Here is a 24079-nt window from a genome sequence, read left to right as displayed (position 1 = left end):
GGTGCGAAATGAATATGGAGAAGTTACGCCCAACAGAATTAAAAGTTTTCGGGCCCCGGTGGCAATTAAAGTTAACGCGTGTGTGATGGGGCAGGGGCAGGCGCAGTAATTACACAAAACGCGTGAGCAATGCCTGTAATTCAGGCTCAAACGAGAAGGCACAAAGCATTCAAATGCCTCTGTTCTAGTAAAAGCCCTTTCCCGTTGAGGCATTTTCCTAATGGCGGCCCAGAAGCGTGTGGGCTGGCTGCTCTATTTGGTGAAAATTCAGGCGGTAACTTTGACGGAATCCCCGAGCATGCAAGACTTTACGTCGCAGCATCGTTCCGCTGGCAGATAAATTCGTTGGCCCTCTTTTGTTTCTGACAGAAACATGACTTTAATTAAGTGCATGCCTTCGCTGGTGCTTGAATATGAAATCCGAGTTTCCTCGCACAACAAATTAAATGACACTCTACATGAACCCCACACGAAACGACACATCTTTGCGAAGTCATGAGCTCCAAAGGTATTTTCATATTAAATTACCCAAGCCCAAGAAATGCACTTAATAAATTCATCAGATGAAAGCACAAGCTCTGTCTCATCATTTATTCCAAATCGGCTTAACAACAACATTGAGATTGTCAGCAAATTATAAGGAACTGCAGTCAAGAGTTAAATGCAAAATATATCTGCATTCAAATGACCGACTTTAACAAGCTCTGCTGCAGCCACATTTAAGTAAGAAAAGTTTCAACTGACAGAAGCACTGCAGGTTTTGATCTTTTTACGTCCCCTTTTTTAAATCCTTTCACTGCCGTAAAAAAAACAACTAATTACTGCAACCGGATAGTGAGGGTTAATTAATTTCCCTGGCTTTGACAGTTTTTCTCCACCCTTTTGACTACGAAAACGTTTTCATTATTCCGAGCAACGCATTTATTGTTTGAAAAATGGGATGAAGTCTTAATGAACAAACGACATAAATACAAACTATACCAATTAAGTAGACTTACAAGCAAGAACAATAGAAAAAGTATACTTTAATTATGAACTATTTTTGGGTTCACTCTTTAGACATATATTGAACGTATACGACGAGTACGGAAAACTTGAATTGGTTTTATTTGATTAGGCGAGATTTGTGCAGGTTCCATTCGATAGGTTGAGTTGAGATATTCAGGAGTTTCAATTTATTTGACACTATTTCAGAGGGGTTCCTTTTCGGTTAAATTCAAAGGGCTGTGTAACTATAGTAAGTTCGAAAGTTTCCATGGTTAAACAGTTTAGCTTAGTGATAACTTAAGTTACAGCTTTGAAGCAAACGTGCGGCTTAGACAAACTATGACTATTTAGTTCAAAACGCTTATAAATGGCAAACATGGTAAAATTATTAGTAAGGGAGACTTAAAGGAACTGATGATTGATTTCAGAGGGACGAACTAAGTATGAATAAATATTATAGGACTTTTCTTGGACCCTGAACTCGAGAGCCCCGACTTAATAACTTAGATATTTACAAGTTAGCCTTATTTGGATACAAACACTTCGAACCTACGATATGAAATATGATACAAAACACTTAAAAGCTATAGCCTTACTTTTTACACACACTTCGCATAAGTTAAAGGCGGCTGGGCTCACTTGATCCACATCTCGCAGTGATATATTGTTTAGTTTCCTTCTTAAGGCACAGACATTATGTACACCTGACAGTGCTTAGGTCACTAGAGCGGGATTCGGGCGAATGGATCTATGTGGCCGGCGGCTTGCCGTGCACCCGAAACCGGTAGAGGCATGTGTAGGTGGGCTGGCCGTGATTCGTCTCGATGCGCAGTTCGACGATGTCGTACGGCCGTTTGATGTCCAGGCTCTGGACGGCGAAGTACTGCAGGGAGGCGCCGTTGTCCTCGAACTGGTATTCGCCGAACAGCACCGGATCCTGGTCCTTCTCCTGCTCCAGCCCCTGTACAAATGCACAAATCCTATTAGACCTAGTCTAGATACTTTGCCGATGATTCACACTTACCCAAACGGTGAAGTTTTTGGGAGCCGAGTCTATCCTTCCAGTGGGGGAGAGACTCTTGGGTATGTGCTCGAGGGTGAACCCAGTGACGTACACCAACGAGTTAAGCTTCAGCACTGCGGGGGAAAAAATCAGAGCGGGTTTTAGGTTAAGTAATGACTGTGGACTTGCCTAGAAATCCGGGGAATCCCTGGAAGGCCCAGCACTCTCCCGGCTGCACATTGGGCGAGATGGCTACGCGCGGCGTGTTTGTGGGATACCAGAGGGGAATGCCGAACACCGATATCTGGGCCGACTTGGTCTGGTAGCTCTCGGTGCAGCGTGTGGAAAGGATTTGGCCGCCGGCCGACTCCAGGGCGAAGTCCACCAGGCCCGTCTTGTCCGCATCGTAAATGGCCAGCACCGTCTTGACTATCTGACGCACCTCCTCCTCGCGGATGTGACCCTTCAGCGCTTTGGTGCTCTCGTTGTGCTTCGCCTCCACGACCAGCAGCATCTCCCGCTTGAGCCGCTCGCTGATGTCGCCCATCAGCAGGATGCTGGAGCGCTCGATCTCGTCGCGTATGTTGTTGTTCGTGCGCCTGTTCAGCTCCAGCAGCTGCTGCTCCAGATAGTCCTTGGCCACGAACATGCTGCGCACCCAGTTCTGCAGATCGACGTCATCCAACTGGCCAGCGGCACCGCCAGCGGTGGATTGTTTGAAGCCAAGAATCTCGACCAGGGACAATTTGATCTGCTTGTTCAAAAGAGCGAACTGGGAGTCGTTGAGCGAGGAAAGTTTGCTTTCGATCTCGGCCAGCAGCCCGCTGAAGCGTCGATCCTGGGCCAGTTCGTGCTGCTGCATCCGCTCCAGCAGATCCTCCTGGTTGAGCTTCAGCTTGCTGATCGACTGGTGTAGGTCGGCATTCTCCGCCTGCTTGTCCGAGAGGGCCAACTTGATGAAGGCGATCTCCCTGTTTAGACTATCAATTTGGATTTCTGCGGCAGGGGAACCGGAGCTCTCCCGCGGCTCGAGTTGCCGCACCTGCAGATTAATGCGGGCATCCACAAAATCGACCAGCTCCGGAGCCGATAAGATGCGTTCCAGCAGCGCCGCAAAGTCAATCTTCTCCAGTTGAACTGTGTAGTGCGATTCGTGTAGATGGACCTCTGACTTGATTAGTCTGGTTATCTCCTCTAAGTTGGCTTGCGATAGCTTTGCTCCATCCTGCCAACCGCCCGACCTTTGCAGCTCGAGCTTCAGCTTCATGGCCAGATCAGCCAGATCCTGCTCAGTGAGCTGTGTCTGCTGGGAAAGCTGCTGCAGGTTCTCCTTCATCAGCTGAACAATTAGCTGAACCTGCTGCGGCGGCAGTTGCTTTGACTGCTGCTGCATTTTCAGCTCCACCAACTGCTGTACATAGCTGTTGACATGGTTCAAGATATTCTCGTACTCCTCCGCCGTCAAGGCCTTCTGTATGTTCCTGTCGATGCTGGCCATGTTGAGCTTGATGGCCTCGGCTTCCTGCTGCGGACTTTCGACACTGGCCTCCTTCATCCAACTCCTTAACGAGGCTCCAGCGTTGGACAAACGGCTTTGCAAAGAGCCAAAGAGGGCCAATGGCAGCGGCAACATGGTTTCGGCTCCCTGAACGTAGCCCATTCGCTGATCCTCCGGCAACAGCGACCAGCCTGACCGAAGAGAAGACGAAACACAGCACTATTAGTTGGCAATCCTTCTACATTTACGGTTCCCCGTGGCTTCGGCTTCGATTATCATAGAGACTAGGGTGGGGGAACATCGTCTTTATGGGGTAATTGCAACACAAATGCAGAAGGATAGAGTTCGGTTCGGGCCAACCAATATTGCTTGTTTACGTTTTACTTACCATTTAGCGAACTTCCAACAAATGGCAAATAAAACAAACTACTCTTCTTTGTACTTGATGTTTCGTATGAAAATTGTTTGCGTTTTATTTTTGTATAGACTATTACAAAGCAAACAGAGAACGATTTACAATTAAACGTTGTTCGACAACAAGTAAGTTTTAGTTAGGGCATTCACCCAGTCGGATAAAGGCTAAAGCCTAATTGTTGGACAAGAGTTTAGTTAACGTGAATGATTACAAAAATTCTGCAATTTGAACAGCGGCGAGCTCTATCCTTCTCCCATCAGCCTGTGATGTTGCATTTTGTTGGGAATTGTGTGGGTAGTGTGGTGGGATAAATGTGGGTATGTTGCATATGAGTCGGGGTAAATGAGGCGACGAAAAACTATACAATAATTGGGAAAACAGCGAGCCCACAGACGGACAAAACTCGGACCAAATGCTTTAGTTTGTACTTGAATTGTTCATATAGAAAGTTCATCATATCCGTTGATATGGACAGAGAGTTAATCCTCTCGACAAGATCCTTTTAGAGAAGCAACTGCTGCAGCAGTTCGACCACCAAACGGTAGCCTCCCCGCTCCAGATGTTCCCTACACGCGCTCATAATAGACCTGATCGTCGGCCTGAAAGATCTGGCGCCCCTTGTTGACCACGTTCTGACCAATGGTTCTGAGGTACAGCACATAGTCGTCGGCCCAGTCGCGCACGCGCACCGCCTGCTCGGCGGCCTGGGAGCGCAGCGATTCGTACTGGGCCGTGTTCAGGTAGTCGCTAACATTGATCTTGGGCAACTCAGGTAGGGTGAATGTGAACGTGTATTCAGACAGGGATTTGGGTGGGAAAGTTTCATTGGGGTGTATGTAATAGAACAGACCTGCAAAGGCAAAGCAAATTAGGCGATGGTCCTTGACAGATGGCGAAAGTAAAATAAAACATGTTATCACGTGGCCACTAAAAATTCTAATCCGCGGGATTTCACCAACAAATTAGCGATGGCGTCACGAGACTGTCAACGACCGGACCAGTGTATAAATAAACCCGCCGGAGGTCATCTATATGCATACAGCATGAGTTCTCGAACCGATACAAGGTCAGGGCACACGCTCGAACATATTTTACTTTACATCGTCGTAAATCGGACTGTGCTTTGAAGGCCTACTCACCCGTCAGCAGCAGCAAGGGCAGCAGAATCAGCAGAACTATGAGGAACCGCTTTTTCGACTTGTTTTCCGCATCCGAGGATCGCAGCAACCACGTGTCCAGACTCAGCACCGATCCAATGAAGATGTACAAGTAACGCAGCAAGCTCGCGAATCCGCCTCCGATAGCCTGGGCTACTTTACCCAGGAATCCAGTCTGCCGGCTCTGCTGGCGCCTGGCATAGTAGTTCTGATAGGCATTCGTCTCCGTGGCCGAAAGGTTGGTCACTCGAGTCCATACGGTGGTAACGCTGCTCACGACCAGCTGGATGAGGCGGACGAGCCACCAGCTCTGCTTCTGCTGCTGCCCAAAGGTGGCGTCCAGTTCGTCTGCGGAGTCATAGTTCGCCTGCTGGGTGTACTTCGACTGGTAGCGGCGGCGGATGAACTCCTCCTGGCCTGGATTCTGCTGGACCATGTAGTTGACGCGCTCATCGTGATTGGCCAGGCTCCGCCTGGACATGTTGGGCATGGCCACAACGCCCGGGGCCAACTGGCGGCGGTGGGGGGACAGCTCGGAGTAGGTGTAGTCCGTCTTGGGGGTTTTGCTGCAAGGAAACACCATTAGCTTACAGTTTTGACAAGGCGCATGGTTGCTTCACGCACTTCCAGTACTCGCCAGCATCCCTGTACTCAATGTAGGCCAGGTAGTCGCTGACATTTGCCGAGCTGAGGTTGCCGTTCGAGTGGTTCAGCTTCTCCTGGGCGGAGTTGAGCGTGTTTTGTGTGGTCTCCAGCTGGCTTCTGTTCCGCGGCGTCGAAGTGGCGCCGCCTGTCGATCGCTTGGTTATGATCGACGTAACTGTGGTCGTGGTCGAGGTCTGCTTGCGTTTGGCCTCCGGGGTCATGTCATCGCTCGAGTAGTCCGAGGTCAGCTGGGCAAAGGCCTTGCTGCGGGTCTGCTTGCTGCTGCTCGACTCCACCACATGCTCCTCCACTATCGTTCTGCAAGAAAGATAGTCGTTGGTAAGATTTGTTGGAAATATTTCGGTGAGTAAGTCCCTGATAACGTGCTCTAAAACTGGCGCAACTTCGAGTACAACGTATCAAAACAAAAATACAAAAATATGCTCATAAACGCCGTTGACCTTCGGCGCTTCTGGCTATTAGCCCACCCCAACATGCTCGATTTTGTGGCTAAAACGTGAAAACGAATCTGTTGTGGCCAACGTCGGTCCCCGGAATGTCGTCATCAAGTAGTGGGGAGACTGATCGGACAGACGATCTCTTGATTTCGGCGCCAAAAGCTAACGAAGCTCGACGAAATGCCGCACCCTGTATGCGGCTTTGCCTTCGTTTTCTGCCCGTTTCGAAATTGAAATTCGCGTCGAGCGTGAATAACAAGGAGGTGACGTCATGGCGACAAACACACAACGTTCAAGCCACTCGCTATTAATGTGTATCGCTATACAGTCAAACTTCCCTAAGTTTACAAGAAATCTCCAACGAATTCATTTTGAAAACTCTTTAAAAGTCTAATGTTGCATCATTTTAAAATTGTATAAGACTTCTAATTAGAGCCCTGCACAAGCAACCTGGTTTTTTGTCCAACCTAAAACCCAATTTACTTACTTGAAATGTTTTTTTTTTGACAGTCCAACCTACTTACACACTACGCAAATGACCCTAATTGTATCTCTTCAATCAAATGCAATAAACATTAATAGTGTTTTAATCGATTTTTGAGTCACTCTATTTGATTTTCAGGTTGAATTCTCTTAAGCCTGAATTTGTTAATGCCAGATGGTAGTTTCGGCTTTGAAAGTTGACTGTAGTTGTGACGCAATTGTCTAAATTAGGATCTCTTCTCTCACGTGCTTAGGAATGGATCTCGAGATTCCAATGGGCTGGTGTGCGAAAAAATGGGCCAAATATTACTACCCTTACACTATGTTCCTATAAGTGAGTCTATTTTTACAGACAAAAGTGTGTAACCAATTCCAACAACCCTTAGTTTTATTTTCTGCCTTGCCAATTAAAGGTTCGAGTTATATTTCGGGAGTAGTCCAAATACTTACTGCACATTGGGGGCCGCCGACTTCTTCTTGGGCTGGTTGTCTCCGGCGAGCAGGAAGGGGGTCTTGGAACGCGAACGCCGACGCGTTTCTATCTGGTAGGTATCTTCGCTCATGATTAGATTCTCAGCAAAGTGCTCGGTCCCTGCAAAGACCAAAAACAATTAACATGGGCCTCGATTTATTTGGAGTAAACATTAAACCCGTCCGGGTGTGTGTGCTCGTGCGAGTGTGTGCGTACTAGGCGTGGGTTGTTTACAATTGGGCAGCTGGAAAACATTTGTGGGCTTCACTTTACTTTACGCTGCTCATTTACTTTAATGCTCGAGTGCTCGGCGGATCGAGCTTTCCTCCCAACATTAATGCCGCATTATGCAATGCGATGCGTGTGGAAATGAGCACAGTGCCCGGTTTTAATTAGAATGCAATGGGGAGGTAAGTAGGCTGGCTGACAGGCAGGCAGGCCGTAAAGACCGCGTCTAAAAATAACACGGAGCATTTTCGGATTGCGAATTGCTTGCCAGTGACCGTGGAACTGTTGGTGGACTACACAGACTACGGTTGCAAATTCGCCGAAAACGCCTTTCGAGCATAGATTACAGGGGGAGGGGGAGGCGGCACAGGGTGCTCCGGCGGACCACGCCATGCACAAACACCGCGCCGTAATCAATACAATGAGTTGCCCAAAATGGGTTTGCAGCACAGGCGCAAACATTAGGTATTTCGGTGAAATGGAAACCCAAACAAGTTTTCCGCAGCTGCGTCATAGCTTAGCTGTAAAAACGAAGCACGCACGCAGGCACACAAACACAAACACACACACACACAGCAAAGCAAAAGTGTTTCAGGCATTTCGCACATAAATTAGCCACATACGTTATAATATTTATGGTTCTGCCGCACTTAATGAATTCCTCTGATTTGGTTAGCTAAATAGGCGGTTTGTTTGCAAACGCCGCGACGGTTTTAAAAATAGCCTCCACTGGCGCGACGGAAAATCACGTCTTTTCCGAGCGGCGAAAAAATTCGAATAGATTGTGGAGGGGGAAACGGCGATGATTTTTCTAACGACTATCGATTGTTGCCAGTATGAACGTATGCGTCAGGCGTTAGTCCGTTCCAGCAGTGTTGCCAGATCAGGAGATTTCCCCCTAGATTTTCGGGGTTTTTAACTAGTCTAACTAATTTAAGGGGGGGATATTTGTGCCCGTGTCATTGGGTCGCTTTAACTTTTTCCCAACAACTCTTTTATAAGGTTTTTCAACCTTATATATATCAACCTTCCACCATCCGTTAAAGGGATGGTCAATAAAATTTTGCCATTTCAAAAATTTTCCAGTCAGCCCGCGTTAAAAATTTGATGGACTAGAGTAAGAGAGGGCATTAAATATCGATATCAGTTTCGATAGAGAAATTTAGTTACGACTCGAACCATGCAATATTATTATTGAGATACTCGACAGCTCTGAAAACGCGTCCCGGCTAAAAAAAGAATCCCAAAATACAACAACCAGCCAAGAGGTTTACTTGTCGTGATTCCATCAGAAAAACCAAAAATATGATTGAAATAACGTGTAACGATCGACTGGGCAAGAAGGTAGGTTGAGGCAATCAGGCGAACGATACTCGATTTGCTAATCCAACGTATAACACGCAGGTGCGCGTCAAGTGCAATCCCGACGACACAATCGGCGACCTCAAGAAACTCATTGCGGCACAAACAGGCACCAAGCACGAGAAGATTGTCCTGAAGAAGTGGTACACAATCTACAAGGACCCCATCCGTCTATCTGACTGTATGACCTGTTGAATTTAATTGGCAAAGCCTTGCCATAAACTAATTTGTGTTTACATTTTTTCAGATGAAATCCACGATGGCATGAATCTGGAACTCTACTACCAGTAAATCCGAAATGGGATTGCCCCTGTCCCCGTGGTTGTCCGATTTTTATAGCTACTTTGATAAATAAACAAATTTTGATTAAATATTGTACATCTTGGCTTTGTTTTTATTTCCATCGAACAACCTTTTATTAATCAGATTTTTAACTTTTATGTATGTTGATTGTTGGATTAAAGACAAATTACCCTTTGCAACAAGACAATAACTCAAAGCTAAACGTTTCAAAACTCAATCAAATTATTTTATTATTCTAGGAACTTATAATATATTATACCTAAGTTGCCTTGAAGCCTTGTAGTTTAAAATATGGACTACATATAATATAATATATTGTCTAAAAATGAACATACTTTCAGCTAATGATTAGGTCGGGTAAACACAAAATCACATCCCCCTTTTTAGAACGCCCCTGTAACATTTGGTATTATTTTCACCGTCTATTGTGGCGTTGCCAGATCGAAGCAGACGCGTCCGGTCAAACAATAACAAAATAGGAACTGCAGATTTTAGCTAAAGTGAAAATGTCCATGATTCCATTTTTTCCAACGCTCAAGGTCTCCGTGGGGAATCGCTACTGGCTGGACATGGCTCCTGCCTCCGTCAGTGAAGAATCCCAGACGCGGCGCTACGAGGACGAACGCAGCAATTGGGTGAGCAATCTAAAGATCCATAATCCTGCAGCATTTCCTATAATTTCACTATCCTTACAGCGGGAGTCGCTTAAAACGGCCGGAACAGACCTGCAGCCACTGGGCAAGATGCTCACCATTCCCGGAATAGAGACCGACGACGAGGACGGTAAGTGAGGGGTGCAACTCAATGGCCGTATTCCATTTGAACTCCCATTTAACCACACAATCCTTCACTTCCAGCAAACGACGACAGCGAGGACACGGACAGTCACGACGAGGAGGACGACGAGACCAACGACCGCGTCATCCCGGTCACCCAGGACTTCTACTCCGCCGACGACATCCAGATGAACGACGAGACCTCTCCCACAGCCCCCTGAACGGGAGACACAATCACACTCCGGCTGGTGGATACACAATTATTTATTTTCGCGTCTTGTTCCCTTTACAAACTGTAACAAGTGTCGGATACTTTAGGCTTAAATAAATTAAAACATAGTAAGCAAGGTGGCTGGAGGAGTCTCCACTACATATTTCCGGAGGCTTGGCTCACTGGTTAAGGACATCAGGGGACGAATTGGGTTTTCCAGGGCCCTACTTGTGCAGCGCGGCCGTCTCCAGCTTGGGCGCCGGCTTGGAGGCCAGACCCGAGAGCAGCTTCTTGATCTCGGCGATGGCCCGGCCGGGATTGAGGCCTTTGGGACAGGTGCGCGTGCAGTTCATGATCGTGTGGCACCGGTAGACGCTGAAGGGGTCCTTCAACTTGCTCAGCCGCTCGGCGGAGTTCTCGTCACGCGAATCGATGATCCAGCGGTAGGCTTGCATCAGCACGGCCGGGCCCAGATACTTTTCGGCATTCCACCAGTACGAGGGGCACGAGGTGGAGCAGCAAGCGCACAGGATGCACTCGTACAGACCGTCCAGCTTGGAGCGGTCCTCGACGGACTGCAGGTACTGGGCCTTGCCCTTCTTCTCGCCGGCCTCGTTCCTTATAGAGGGATGGGATTAGCTGAATACATATACATGGGCAAACGGAAGACTCACTTGCGCTGCAGCCAGGGCTGGATGTTGCGGTACTGCTCGTAGAAGTTGTTCATGTCCGGCACCAAGTCACGCACCACGTACATGTGGGGCAGGGGATACACCTTCAGCGACTTGGAGGTGTTGATGTCGATCTTGCTGATGCAGGCCAGCGTGTTGGTGCCGCCGATGTTCATGGCGCAGGAGCCGCAGATGCCCTCGCGGCAGGAGCGCCGGAAGGTGAGCGTGGGGTCCATCTCGTTCTTGATCTTGATCAGGGCATCCAGCACCATGGGTCCGCACTCGCGCAGGTCCAGCTCGTAGGTCTGCATGTACGGCTTCTCGCCGGCGTTGTCCGGGTTCCAGCGGTAGATCTCGAACTTCTTGATCTGCGGCTCCTGGGCCTCCTTGGGCTGCGCCTGCTGATCCAGCTGGGCGGTGCCATTGCTGATGGATCGCAGCTGGAAATTCGGAGAAGCAAAATATCACTGGGAGAGTCACGCAATAACCATTTTTATCCAACCGCCCAGTGCAAAATCGTTTACATAACAGCAAATGCCCGTTGGCAATTTCCCCAATTACGACGCTTTGGCTTGCATGTTTGTCGCTTGTCTATATCTCCCGGACCCCCGTTTTCCGCCTTATATAACTGCACGGGCCCAAAAGCCGCCCCCGCCCCGGCCCAGAAATTATGGCCAGAACACCGATGGACCACCACGCATCCGCCGCTCACCTGGTTTCGGGCCACCAGGGATCCAACGCGGCTCAGGACTTGTCTCGCCTCACTCGCCAACATTTTCGTCGCTGTTGCTGCTGCAATTGAAACGGCACTGCGTTTGCAATTATCGATTTGCTAAGAGCAAATTAAGTGTTTTCCTTGTTTTCCGTACAAAAGTTGCACGAACTGAAAGTGCAGTGTGACCGTGTCTGAAGAAGGTATTTTAGACAAACGCACTTAAATACACCAAAGATGAGAAGCGGGCACTGGCCACACCAGCTATAACGTATTATTTATTTGAAAAAGATGAATTGTAAACTTGATACTTATAACCGTACGATCGGATGACTATGGACAATAAGTTTTATCTTTGCCTTGCCTTAATCGCACCATAAATTTTAAGGTAAACTTTATTATAATGATAATTCTAATAATAATACTCATTGAGTGCAAATTAAAAAGTATAGATGTTTGGAAAATATAGGCATGTTTATTTATTTGGTTTTATTCGTAAAGTATTCGTTCGAGTTTGGGCCTCGACTATAGCGTTTCTTCTTGTTTTGGTTCTGTATATGTCTATTTGATACGTGTTGCTCTTCATAAGTATATTATTAAACTGCCAATTTAAGCCTCAAATGATAGCTGAAGAAAAAAAATACGGAAAACTTGTTTAAATTCAAATATTGTAATAAATATATACACGAGAAATATCTACATACATATATAAAAATTTGTTTTAATATTTTTAGCAGGCGGTGCAATTTAAAAACAAAAAATTTTTTTTAACGTAATGAAGAAATTATTAAAAATATATTTGTAAATATACTTTTTAGTTAGCAAAAAATTAAATAAATGCTAATTTAAATCAAGAAAATCCTTCAAAGATTAGCTTGGTTTTAAAAAACAGTTGGGTTCCATTTATTATTTAAATGTACACAGGTTTTCCTTCCTATTTTAATTGTTTTCTCCAGTACTGTTTAACCCATTTGGGTCATCGATGGCATTTTTTCCTTTAACGTATAGGTTTCCTATTATAGATTCTATAGCTCGAACAAATTTGTAAAATTAGTTTAAACTGATGTTATATCACCATAAAATTATTATTTAAAAATACACTTCTAAAAGCCGAAAACATTTTTAATAGTATAACTATTAAACTAGCTATTAAACTCAACAATCTGCCGGCTTATCTGTTTCATACGAGCTCTGATACCGATAAAAGAAACCCTATATTTTTAACGTGTGTTAGAGATTAAAGAACGTTGTATTAAAATAACCTATGATTCAAATAGGTTAAGAACAGAACCGAAGATAAAAAAATGAAATAGACATGAAGACCGGTGAAAACCTTATTTACACTTTTAAAAATAAATGGCGTCAAACAAAAAAGGTTGAGTGTCATTTTCTAAATCAGGGAGGGAAAACCAAGGTTTGATTTCTAGAGGATATTGTCGGCTTAAATTTGTTAGCCGGTGTTATTTAATGTCTTTTTTTTTTTTAATTTGTGAACATACTTTATTAACTCTACATCAACCTCTGTTTGGTTTATAATAAAATAACAATTTAAACCATTGAAAATACATTTAACTAATTACAATTACAATTTACATACTCATTTGATCCTTAAATTTAAAAGGAGCCAAAGGAGTTTTTATAATTTCTTTTTCTGGAGCTAATGACTGAAGAGTGGCAGCAAAGTATGCGTTTGCAGGTATGATTAGTTTTCGACACATTAAGGATTAGATATTTTTCATCAGCCCCACCTGCTATATTCATAAAAACACGGTATGTACTTAAAATATACCTTTAGATATCAGCAATTATGTTGTTTCTTGCTTTTGAGTGCTAATATTGTTTTGGCACTGGAGAAATCTCTACCTTTACGGGTACTTGGAGAGATCCTGGGCCAACTATTATGTAAAACTTTTTAAATGGCGTTTGGCAAGCCCCAGGACAGCAGTATGACGACTTTGTCAATTGTTCAGTGACCTTTTGTTGCTGGGAAAACTTTTGCGGACTCTTACCTCCCCGCCTTTCCCATTCGCACGTAGAAGGTAGGGAAAGCCCAGGTGAAGTGAAAAGTAAGAGTGGGTCTCCAGTTTGCTTTATGAGCCGCCGCCTGCAAAGAAAGCGGCAAAAAAACTTTTTCAATGTTAAAGCAAACACGGGCAGCCACTAAAGTTGCCACCGAGGGGAGGTTTTCAGCCTCAGCCAGCCACAACTCCTGGTCCGCCTATTAAAAGCAAATAAAAACAATGAGCGCGAAACTTAAACAAAACCGTTCGAGGAGAGTAAGGCGAAGGATTTTATTTGCGTACTCTGCTTTTATTGGGCAAAAACACAAAAGGGGCGAAAGTGAGGTCATAACTGGCCTTAGATGTATCTCCCACACACTGAGACAAAAGCATAGGAAAGTATAGCACTCAAGCATCTTAATAAAACAGGTTTATATCCAGAGCATATCAGATTTAAGTAGCAAAGATAAGTGTCATCACAAAGATAAGAGCATAATATGCATTCTTGGTAACCCAAGTCTGACTTTTACAAAATACATATTTTTTCTGTGCATTCGATGAGTTGTTTTGATTTAGATTTAAGAGCTGCTAATGCAAATGCCATTTGCCAAAGGGAAGTTTGGTAATTAATCAATGGCCGTGGAGATTGTTTCTCAACTGTTGCCTACTTTTGGGAGCCGATAAAGATGGCGGAATCAATATGGCTGCGAGCAACTAAGCCCTCTAAATGAATGGCTTATGAGCCGGAATTGACGGCCACTTGATAACTTTGTTGGTCTGCATCTCGTTTTCCGCCCTTTAACTTTATTTGCGTGTACCATTTTCGGAGTGACGCAGACCCACAACAGATACACACCGCACTTGTTTGCTTTAAATCGTGATGTGGCCCTTGGCCAAACTTCCAGCCACTCAATGATTTCAGCTTAAGTGCGGAAAAATGATCGATTTGTTGATACACTCCCGCCAATCATTTATTTGCCATTCGTTCCGTGGCAGTGTGTGGGTGTAAAGAGATTGAATAACTTGCTAACAATAGACGCAGGCGGCACAAAAATAGCAATTTTATTCGCACATTTGTCTGGCCACAAGTCTGTTGCTCCTGCTCCTGGTGTGAGTTATGGTTTGGTATGTGTATCCGTGTTAACTGTGCGACAATATTGTCAAAGTTTTGTGTATTAAGCCGGCATTCATAGTACGTCATTTCCTCGGGGTGCCATAAAAAATAGACATCCACTCTGGCAAAAATGCGACAGACGCGGCCCTCATGTAATTCAATACTGGCGCGGGTGGGGGTGTTCGTGTGGGTGTGGGTGTGGGTGAGGGTGAGGGTGGTGTGTGTGCGACCACTTGACGCACTTTTGTTACATGTTCAATGAATTATTTATGGACAAATCCCCGCCGAAAACATCGATTGGCGCTCGTTATACACTTGACACCCTATTGGGTACCATTAAAATACCCGGAAATCAATGAAAATTAACTTCCATTGCCAGAATTGGCTGATATACATAATACGATAATTTGGGAAACGAAATATCTATAGGTGTAAATCTAAATTGGCGTTTTGTTTTACCATGAATAAAAAAGAAGCTGAACAACGGCACAACAAAACCAGTATCATTCGACCACATATAAACTAAGAACAGTTAATGTATATAATAACCTTTAAAGGACATAACTTTAAGGTGGTAATAAACATTAAAATCACTTAAATAATTCAAAAGTATAAAACATTTATGAGTTAAGTGTTTGGAAGTCGTTTATATATATGAAGAAATTAAAGTGTTCTTAAAGTGAAAGCATAATTTAAACAAAAAACTTTAAGCATACACCAAAAAAAACTTTTATGTTGCAGTTTCCTGAAAAAGTTCATCTTGGCATCTTTGAAATTAAAATTTAAAGACAAGGTCTTAAATATGTTAAACATCCAGAAAGTTCAAGTGAGTGTAAAAGCTTGTCGTGGGACGTCATTTTTATGTTTCCGTTTTATTTGATCTTAAATGCGGGCAAATTTTAAAGCTTTCTCATTGGTGAGCAAAAAGAGCCTGAGAATTCAAGCATCTGACTGCGAAATAAAAAGAAGTAAGTACAAAGCACAGTTGCCTTTGGCAATCCAAGGCAGTCCAGCTTGCATTTTCCGCTGAAGAAATTGTTGGTATACGCTTTTTAATTTAAGCCAACTCAAGGGCTGTAGGAATTCGAGAAGGGTATAGCGAAAACACCGGGGATAGTCGGGTTGCCGTCGAAACTATTTATCAACCTGATGGCGACAGGGCCTTGCCGCTGACAGTAACAAAGATGTTAAGCGGCTCAGAGCTCAGAGCAAACTCAAACAAGTTATCAAAAGCGCATCAAGCGCGACAGTTCGAGAGGCGCCCATTGTTGTGTTTTTCTATTTTTTTTTCCGCAGGTCCTTAAGGCACGCACAGAACGATATCTTGGATGGCGGCACGTAGCCCAGACCTTCATTATTGCTCATGTTGCTGCCAATACTGTTGTTCTTCTATTATTGTCGGAGGGGCAGACAGCAGACACGAGCGCATAAATGAAGCCGTCGGCCGTTGAAAGTCCACTAAATCGAATAAGGGCAAACTTTAATACCAGCGGAGAGGCTGGCCTAATGTGCTGAGAATGGATACAAGGAAGTGTCCGACTAAAATGGAACACCTTAAAAACTAATGGTTTACAGTCAACGCTGTCATGACAAATACGTGATACTGGTTGGGACACCTGTGTTCTGTGACTATCTTCTATCACTTTGATTTGTTTGATTTTTGTTTGAAGTATACACCTTACAACTTTTTATGCGTTGTGAGCTACGGATTTGTGTACCTATCAGCAGAATTTTCAAAAAAGCATTCTTCTAAGTACCTACAATTTTTGATGACACCGCCTTCTGTTAAGTGGCAATAAGAGTGTTATTGCTTGCTAGCCATTAAATGTATATCATAGCATGTTTTGTACAGAAATTTACTTTAATAACCTGCCTAACAAAATAATACTCAGATTGTATCCCAAAAATTAGTTATCATTTTAACATTTCCCTGCTTGTTACGATACATAAGTTCGATATGATATTAAAAGCAATGTTTCTTTGGTAAAATCTAGTCCTTAATAAGCGACGCAGGGTGTAAATAATTCAAACTTATTGGCATAGCTGCGAAGAATGTGTTTATAAATAAGTGAGCTGCCAGTGGGTCAAATTTAACTGCTCGCCAGTCAGCCTTGGACATGCTGCGTATTTGGGCCGGACAAACAACTCGTAGTTCTGGGCAATATTTGTACATTTAATGGCCGCCAGCCTGCCTTGATTAAATAGGCAAACAAAGCGCCTAGCCCACGACGCACAACACAACCAAATGCGATATTTGCGCAATATTTGTTTATGGGCGGGGGTCCTGGCTAATCAAACAGCCTTGGAGCTGGCTGGGCGGTTGCTGGGAGGTCCAAGGACGTTTAGGCGTCTTCCCAAATGAAGTTAATGCGATTTTCATGCGATAAGCGTCGCATTAGCGCAATAAGCTACAAATAATCAGCCGCCTGACAGGAATCGCCGTCACACCTGGACGCCATCCGCAATCAGATTCCAGTCCCATAAAACCCGAAGAACCCAGAAAAGCACGCCACGTTCAACTTTCTACGAGATGACTTTAATGGCGGCTCCTGCCCCCAACGCCTTCCTCCAGAATCGGCCAAGCGAGAAGGCCGAAGCCCGTTTATTAACTTACCCGGACAGGTTGGCTTAAATGCCGGAGTGCTTATGCAAATGTATGTAAAGTGTTGTAGTCGCCCAACAAAGGCGAGAGCCAAAGCAAAATCCTCCAAATGAAGTGAGAAAATAAAATTAAAACTTACACACTCAGTTTCAACGCCTTTTCTATCCCATTCCCAATCCCAATCCCAATCCTCGAGTCCTCCACCCATTCCGCCGTTGTGTGGAGTTAAGCGATAAATTCCGGCCAGTCAAAGCCAGAACGAGTGCCTGAAAGTCAGTGCTGGGAAAGGTACGGTTTGTATTAGTCAAAAAATTTGAATTGAGCTGCTTCAGGTAAAATAATAAAAAATAAATACCAAATATTAGTTCTTAATATTTCCATTTTTTGCTTACTTGTTAAGTAACCTGTATATGTATACGTATATTTAATTTTTTTTTTATTTTTATTTTTATTTTATCTAGAAAAACAAATTTATTATTCATTGAAAACAACATTGTATGTGAAAATAATAAATCATTTTTGCTTTTTGATAAATGTAAACAAATTAAAACAAACCTCGTGATCATTGCGGATTCATTATAGTTAAATTATTTTTAAGGATTTTATTAGTTAGAAAAAAAAAATTATTATTAGTCTTATGGAGGAGGATAAATAATATATTAATCAAATATTTAAAATGGGATATTAGAATAAATACAATAAATGATTGAAAAATGTTTTCAACATAATTTCACTATTAAATGAATTGATTTTAATACAAATTGTACTCTTCAATGGTAAAATGTAGCATTATTTACTTTTTTTTTTCAAAGTATAAAATCATGCACTTATAATAGCCTCAAAACCAAGTTTTTCTCTCAAAGCTTGGAACAAATAATAGCTGTTTAAGGATTCATTTTTATTTAAAAAATACTTTTTTGAAATTTACAATTGCAAAATGTTTAGTAAACTCGGTATCTTGCTTTTAAAAAAGAGTTTGCTAATGAATGGAACTAATTTTTGGTATTGTTGGGGAAGAACGAAAAGACATCGCTAGAACTGTGGTTTTTCAATGCAAACAGGATACAATAAACCGAAAACAACATCACTGTTTCATTCCTAGGTACAACTACCTATTTACTCGTACTTTCAACCGCTGTCGAAAGCAAAGACGGTAGCCACAGAGGTGTGCAGGCAAAAAGGTAAACAAAATGTAAATTGGTTTCGGTTTTCCAATTCCGTTTTTTCCCTGCTGCCCAATGCCGTCGGATATGGCAGATGGTGCGCCCGTTCAATGCACCCGATCCGATACCGTTCTGCCCCAGTCGAAGAACCCATTTAGGTTCAGAGGCGAACGCCATTGAACTTGCCTCCTGAAGGTGCGCATTCAGCTGGGGTTTCCCCTATAAATGCCATTTCGTCGCCATTAATTAATCCAATTATCGGGCGATTAAAGTCCAAATTGAACGTCAGGCTTTCGCCATGTGGGGCCGTCCGACAGCGAATAATAAGAATTTTAATTGCAGCAATATGCTGACGAAAGCGCAATGAAAGCCGTGCCAAAATCGATTAAATGTTCGCTGCGGATGCGTTGCTGACTTTCAATTGCTTCCGCCACCCGGAGACTAAAGCTTAACTCAAACCAAATGCAAATTCACTCGGCCAAGTGGCACGCATCATGCGGGTCTGCCAGGGCACTTTTCACTCCAGAATTTAATCAGAAAACAATTGCATAAAATTATGCTCAACAAGGCGAGAAATTACTTTTTTAGGGACTGCATTCGGAGGATGCTGGCTTGCAGACGACAGCATTTGCCAGTTGGCCATGGCCAAGTCGACCCCTGGCTAAGTCATCGCATAATTTCATGGCCTTCCTTCGTCAAGCCCCCGCCGCTTGTGTTTGCTCTGGGACTTTTGTTGTCCGACACGATGTCTTGATTTTCAAGAGACTTAATTATTAAAGCAGTTTCGGGCAACCGAGAAAACCCTTCTACTGGGGCCGCCTGCCGAATTGAATGCGTAATTATGAGCCATGAACCATGTCTGGCTGAGCAACAGCTGCCAAAAGCGAACGACGACGATGGCAACAGGGACAATTTGCAGCGACGACTTTGTTGGCTGAAAGTTAATTTTAAGCACACATTTCACTGAGCTCATTAAGCTCACAGTTTGCCCATCTCCTCCGCCTCCGCCTACGCCACGCCCACCCCCCCGTTGCCTGTCCGCCCACAATTGCGCTCCGTAAATCGCGCGGATAATCAAGTTTTTGGTTGAATGCAAATGACAGAGACTCCATTGCGTCTATTAACTTTTGATTTGCCGGGATTTAGCGGATGTCGGGGTGTTGACTGGGACTGTCGTTACTTCAAATACGGGTATTTACATTGGAACACCGCGAGCATAGCTAAATATTTTCAAAGGAAATTACCACTGCTTTGTATGACTTATGTATTTAGCATTCGACTTTAAGCTATTTGCCGTTTGAAAGAATTATGGTTTTAAACACTCCCATTTGTATTATCTAAATTATTTTTAGTTTTTAAATTATGTTATAGAGACAAAGATTTGTCGAATACATAATAGATGTTTCATTTCCAACAGCTAGGTTTCGTGCACTGCCTAGGGTCAAGTTACACTTAATTACTTGTCCTGGAGCTTGTAAACATTTATCGAACACGGATTCCCAGAATTCCCGACAGGCAGACATCAATATCCGCAATGACCTGGCACAAAGAGCGACTTAAGCTGCCCCTAAATGTGTGCTACAGTATCGTTTGCCGGTGCGGAGGGAATTCGGGGAAACTATCGTGTCTTACGGAATACGAGAGTGCCTTATTAGCTAGTCACAACATGGTCGCAGTCGTGCCATAACCCTGGTCCTCCAGCATGCACGTGTCTTACCTCATTTATCAGCTAATCAAATTACATGCCCATAATACGCAAACATTTGCATGAAGCGGTGGCGGGGGCGGGGCAGGGTTTTAGGAAACACGGTGTAGCTTTAATAGGCAATTTGTGTTAAACGCTGATTGAATAACCATTAATGCAACTAAGGAGCCAGTGTAACGCCACACATGCGACTCCAGGTCCTAATGACATCAGCAGGTGGGGGCAGGTGCAATCAGGCCATAAACACGTACCACCAGCTTTGGCCAAACCGACTGAGTGAGTGACTGCCGTTCTGAGGGACTTTGAAAACAACTTTGTCTGGTCGATCAATGTGCAACAGCATTTACTGCTAATGGCCAGGACAGGAAGACAGGAAGCGCCATTAGTACAGTACAGGTGTCACAATGCGCTGATGATGGCAAGAAAGTGCATTAAGCCGCTCGGAGACCCCGCATTTATGTAGTTTGCTAGGTCTTTAACGCCAGCCAAGCCCACCAGCAGAGTTTATTAAGAACGCATTTATCATAATTACCGACGGGCGGTGGCTGTAACTGTGGCTGTGGCTGTTGTGTCTGCCAGGCGAAGGAACAGCACCGCCGTCTCCAAGCGATGACATATTCAACAGGCAAAGCGGCCGTAAAATTCCTGGAATTTCATTCCAGAATGGCCGGCCCGAAAAATGTCTATGATGGTCCTGTCGGCATGGGGCGAGCTCATAAAAAATGCGACAGGCAGACACCATGAAAAAGCAAGAGTACATAACACAGAAAAAAACTACCAAAGCAAAACTTTTATGTAACGCAAATATTTTAAATCATTTGAGTCCAAAAAATACATAAATGAGTAACTTGAGTTATTCACTAATAATAAGTAACAATGGGTTCCTTAGGTTTTCACATTTAAATTCTGAAAAAAGCCAAAAAGCAAACAGATATTATAATATTGTATAAAAAAGACTATGTTTTGAAGGATATATAAAAAACAGTCTTTTAAAATTATATTACATTTATAGTTTCCTAAATCGACTCTTCTGGAGATGCTGATCAAAAATATTTGTACTCTATAGTTTCGCAAATCGTCTCCTTTACTGCGTTGCAAGCTTTTGATTGAAATTATTATACAAATCTTTAGCCTTCATTCAATTGGATTTGAAATCTTATAACACTATGTTTTCAGTTTAGTGTTACTTCAGGATTAGCCTTAAATTTCAATAAAATTCCTATGTTTTTTTCACTGTGCAGGAACTGCAAAAGGAAAAGAAGAGACGAAGAATTTATTCGCGTTGTGGGCAGGTTGTGGAGCTGGAACTGAAACTGGGAATGATTCATGCGGAAATAAAGGCACTCTCGAGTGCTGTAAATATTGTGGCAGCGACCACAGCAACAGCTTCAAAGGGAGGCCCCCGGAAAAGTGTGAAACACGAGCGGAAAACAAAAGAAACGCTTTGCATTTTCGCACCTTTTCAGGGGCTCACACGAGTGAATCGATTGATTCATTCGCTGCCCATGACAAACTGTCAGCAAACGTCCAAATGTCCAAAATGCGCAAATGTCCGAGTGTCCACGCTGTCGGTGGTGTGCATTATTTAATTGACACGTTGATTGTTTCGCATTGCGATTCCATTTTATGTGCAATATCAGGCAAGTGTGTGATGGAGCACTGGCTAAGGGGCCGTAGTGGGCTGGCAGTCAGACTGCCGAATGGACGGACAATTGCCTGTTGAAGTGCTGGCCCACTGCGACGACTCACCAAAATAACGCTCAACAGTTTGTTGCTCCGCAGATAAACGGAGAGCAAGCAACAAATGTTGCCGAAACATACTGTTTGGGCAAAGTTAAATATTCCGAATAATAAATTGTTCTTTTATTGCTGTCGAACACGGTCAATTTTACATTTCTCAGTAAATCCTTAGGGTGCGCATTACATTCGTTTCTTTGTTAGCTTTACAAGCCAGCTTTGCTGGTTAAGATGAGAAAAAATAAGTTAAGTTAAGTTAAAGGTTTACTGCATACATTTTTTTTAAACATATATTTAAGTGATTGATTCTTCTTAGCACCCATATCTTAAACGTTTAACAGTCTGTATGCCTGTCTATGGCTTCGTAAACTAGTCTCCCAATATTTAATTGTTTTAAACTTTTCAAAGAGCCTTCTTTTCTTGTAGGAAGTGATGGAAAGACTTTATTGTATACATAGTTGGCACATTCATTTTTTGTATATAAACATAAAACATGTGGTGTTTTAAATGCGGCTTTAGGAATTTCGAATTGAGTGAAAACCTGCTATGTGGGCATCCTAAGACTCGAAGGTGCCATTTTTAAAGAACTTTTTGCCTTTTTGGTTTACAACAATAATAATACAAAATACACTTGGATCGGTTTCAAGAAATTCAAAGTTTTACGAAAGTTACAGAAATTAAATGTTGGCACTCTTTTCGGAAAGAAGCACTTACTCTTACTTTAATAAGTTTTATTTCTTAAAAATAAAATAAAATATTTTAAAAAAATATTTCTTAAAAATAAAAAAAAAATTTTTAATTGCATTTTTAAAGTGCTTTGGACCAGCTACAGATTTCTCATTTATAAAAATATTAATATTTATAAATTTTAAATAGATATGATAAAAAGAAAACAAAAAAAGTGACAACTTGTTTTTAGGGTAAATTTCATTTGATTGCTATTTAAAATTGATTGCAAAATCCATTTTTTGTCTGTTAGCACAAAAAGCAAAAGCTTTCTGTCACTGTGCGGAAGATTTGTCAAACTTGTTGCTAAAAAAAACCCGCCAAAATATGTGAATGGAAGGAAGGAGTGACGAGAAGGCAAAACAACAACGCCAAAAATACCGCACCGCAGCCGTCAACGCTGCAGTCATTGGCAATGAGTAACTTCCAACAATCCGCCCAGCTAAGGCGGCCAGAAGCAGAAGCAGCAGCAGAAATGGAACTCACCACGGCCGGAAGCACCCAACCAACTCCGGGAAACTCACCTGTTAGGCGCAGGACAGCAGCGTGGTGAAGAGAACGGCGCTCGGAAATCGCGATTCGGCCAAACAGTTGCGACGCGACTACCAAATGAATCGGACGCGCCAGCGCTACAGCGGAAGTTCAGAACTGAGATGTTAACCCAAAAACTGTATATATCAAGTGCTTAAAAACGTTTAAATAAATTGGTTATTTTTAATTTCCGGTCTTCTAAGTATTGGCTGGATTCCGGTCTTACGTGGCGGTTAAATATTAAACAGCTATTTTCGAGTTCGTTTTGGTGCTTAGTGCTAACTCAAATCAATGACTTGAGCTTTTCGGCTTAGAAAGATCTGATTTTGTTTTGCTAGAATTTCTGAAACTTCGACCATTACTTGCATCTGCTGATCCCTTTCTCCACTCAGAGGATGCGTAAGTATTTGATTCGGTTTGATTGCGTACACAATGACCCAGCTAAATGGCTAAGTTTTCCCTTTAGCAAGGAATGCAGTGAAAAGTTAAATCACATTTATTGTGGCCCAAAGTTTTGCTTTCAGTCGGTTGCTTAATTGAAAACTAAGTTTGAAACCCCTGAAGTGGAAACATCTGTTTCCTGAGCGATTTCAAAACATGCCCAGCTCCTTCCCTTACGTTTTTCCAAGGAGAACCTTCATTCCGGACACTAATTGCATTTGGCTGGCAGCAGAAGCCCAATTCCTCGTTAAACACAAAAATATTAAGCGGCCATTTGCGGAACACGTCCGATAGTGGCCTCTTATCGAGTCGGCCCACACACAATATCAACAATATCAGTCTTATCTCCCTTTGGGCTTTTGTCGCAATTTACGTGCAGCCAGCTAGCGAGAGACACGTCAGAAAACTTGGCATACACTGAGGCGCCTTCGCTGGCCGAGGTGGCGTATACTTAATTATTCACATGCATGCTGATGGCGCTTCTTGATGCCGTCCCCTTTGCGCCGACAGTATTGTAATTGTTCCTCCTGTATTCACATTTTGCTGTCAAAAGACACTGCAGCGCGGTGCACTTCTGATGGATGGGCATAATTTATGTTTTTCCATTGACGCAGAAACAAAATACGCAGCCATTATATGGATATAGATAGTGCAGCCGATGAGTAAACAACACTCATCT

The 24079-nt window shown here is 43.3% G+C and overlaps 5 protein-coding genes across 7 annotated transcripts in view; 3 read left to right on the top strand and 2 right to left on the bottom strand.

Annotated features, from left to right (window-relative positions):
• Window positions 1-903: 903 nt before the first annotated feature.
• On the bottom strand, window positions 904-8133 carry LOC108145102. Of its 3 annotated transcripts, XM_017270294.1 has the most exons (7): window positions 7970-8133; window positions 7097-7238; window positions 5685-6023; window positions 5043-5626; window positions 2180-3679; window positions 2012-2124; window positions 904-1948 (listed from the first exon to the last, which is right to left on the bottom strand). In XM_017270294.1, the coding sequence occupies exons 2-7, from the start codon at window positions 7207-7209 to the stop codon at window positions 1736-1738; spliced, it is 2862 nt and encodes a 953-aa protein (XP_017125783.1). In that variant the 5' UTR covers window positions 7210-7238; window positions 7970-8133; the 3' UTR covers window positions 904-1735. The 3 variants fall into 3 exon arrangements, with proteins under 3 accessions (XP_017125783.1, XP_017125784.1, XP_017125785.1); XM_017270295.2 differs by lacking the exons at window positions 7097-7238; window positions 7970-8133 and adding an exon at window positions 6194-6281; XM_017270296.2 differs by lacking the exons at window positions 904-1948; window positions 2012-2124; window positions 2180-3679 and adding an exon at window positions 3931-4753 and having other exon boundaries at window positions 7970-8131.
• Window positions 8134-8559: 426 nt separating this feature from the next.
• LOC108145056 (ubiquitin-like protein 5) lies at window positions 8560-9086 on the top strand. The gene is made up of 3 exons (XM_017270236.1): window positions 8560-8690; window positions 8751-8889; window positions 8956-9086. Exons 1-3 carry the CDS (start codon window positions 8652-8654, stop codon window positions 8997-8999), a joined length of 222 nt encoding a protein of 73 aa, XP_017125725.1. The 5' UTR covers window positions 8560-8651; the 3' UTR covers window positions 9000-9086.
• Window positions 9087-9441: 355 nt separating this feature from the next.
• Window positions 9442-10134, top strand: LOC108145128 (anaphase-promoting complex subunit 15A). The gene is made up of 3 exons (XM_017270343.2): window positions 9442-9646; window positions 9707-9794; window positions 9869-10134. The coding sequence occupies exons 1-3, from the start codon at window positions 9518-9520 to the stop codon at window positions 10006-10008; spliced, it is 357 nt and encodes a 118-aa protein (XP_017125832.1). The 5' UTR covers window positions 9442-9517; the 3' UTR covers window positions 10009-10134.
• On the bottom strand, window positions 10034-11572 carry LOC108145126 (succinate dehydrogenase [ubiquinone] iron-sulfur subunit, mitochondrial). The gene is made up of 3 exons (XM_017270341.2): window positions 11382-11572; window positions 10673-11109; window positions 10034-10616 (listed from the first exon to the last, which is right to left on the bottom strand). The coding sequence occupies exons 1-3, from the start codon at window positions 11442-11444 to the stop codon at window positions 10223-10225; spliced, it is 894 nt and encodes a 297-aa protein (XP_017125830.1). The 5' UTR covers window positions 11445-11572; the 3' UTR covers window positions 10034-10222.
• An 11452-nt stretch (window positions 11573-23024) lies between these two features.
• Window positions 23025-24079, top strand: part of LOC108145091 (rap guanine nucleotide exchange factor 4) — a 43635-nt gene continuing 42580 nt past the window's right edge. Inside the window, exon 1 of the mRNA XM_017270278.2 lies at window positions 23025-23358. The gene's annotated coding sequence lies outside the window, so the exon portion shown is untranslated. The remainder of the gene's footprint in view (window positions 23359-24079) is intronic.

Source organism: Drosophila elegans, unplaced genomic scaffold, assembly GCF_018152505.1.
Source record: "Drosophila elegans isolate 14027-0461.03 unplaced genomic scaffold, ASM1815250v1 contig_133, whole genome shotgun sequence".
Taxonomy (NCBI): domain Eukaryota; kingdom Metazoa; phylum Arthropoda; class Insecta; order Diptera; family Drosophilidae; genus Drosophila; species Drosophila elegans.
The sequence above is the reverse complement of the archived record's forward strand: the minus strand, read 5'-3'. Positions and strand labels throughout refer to the sequence as shown.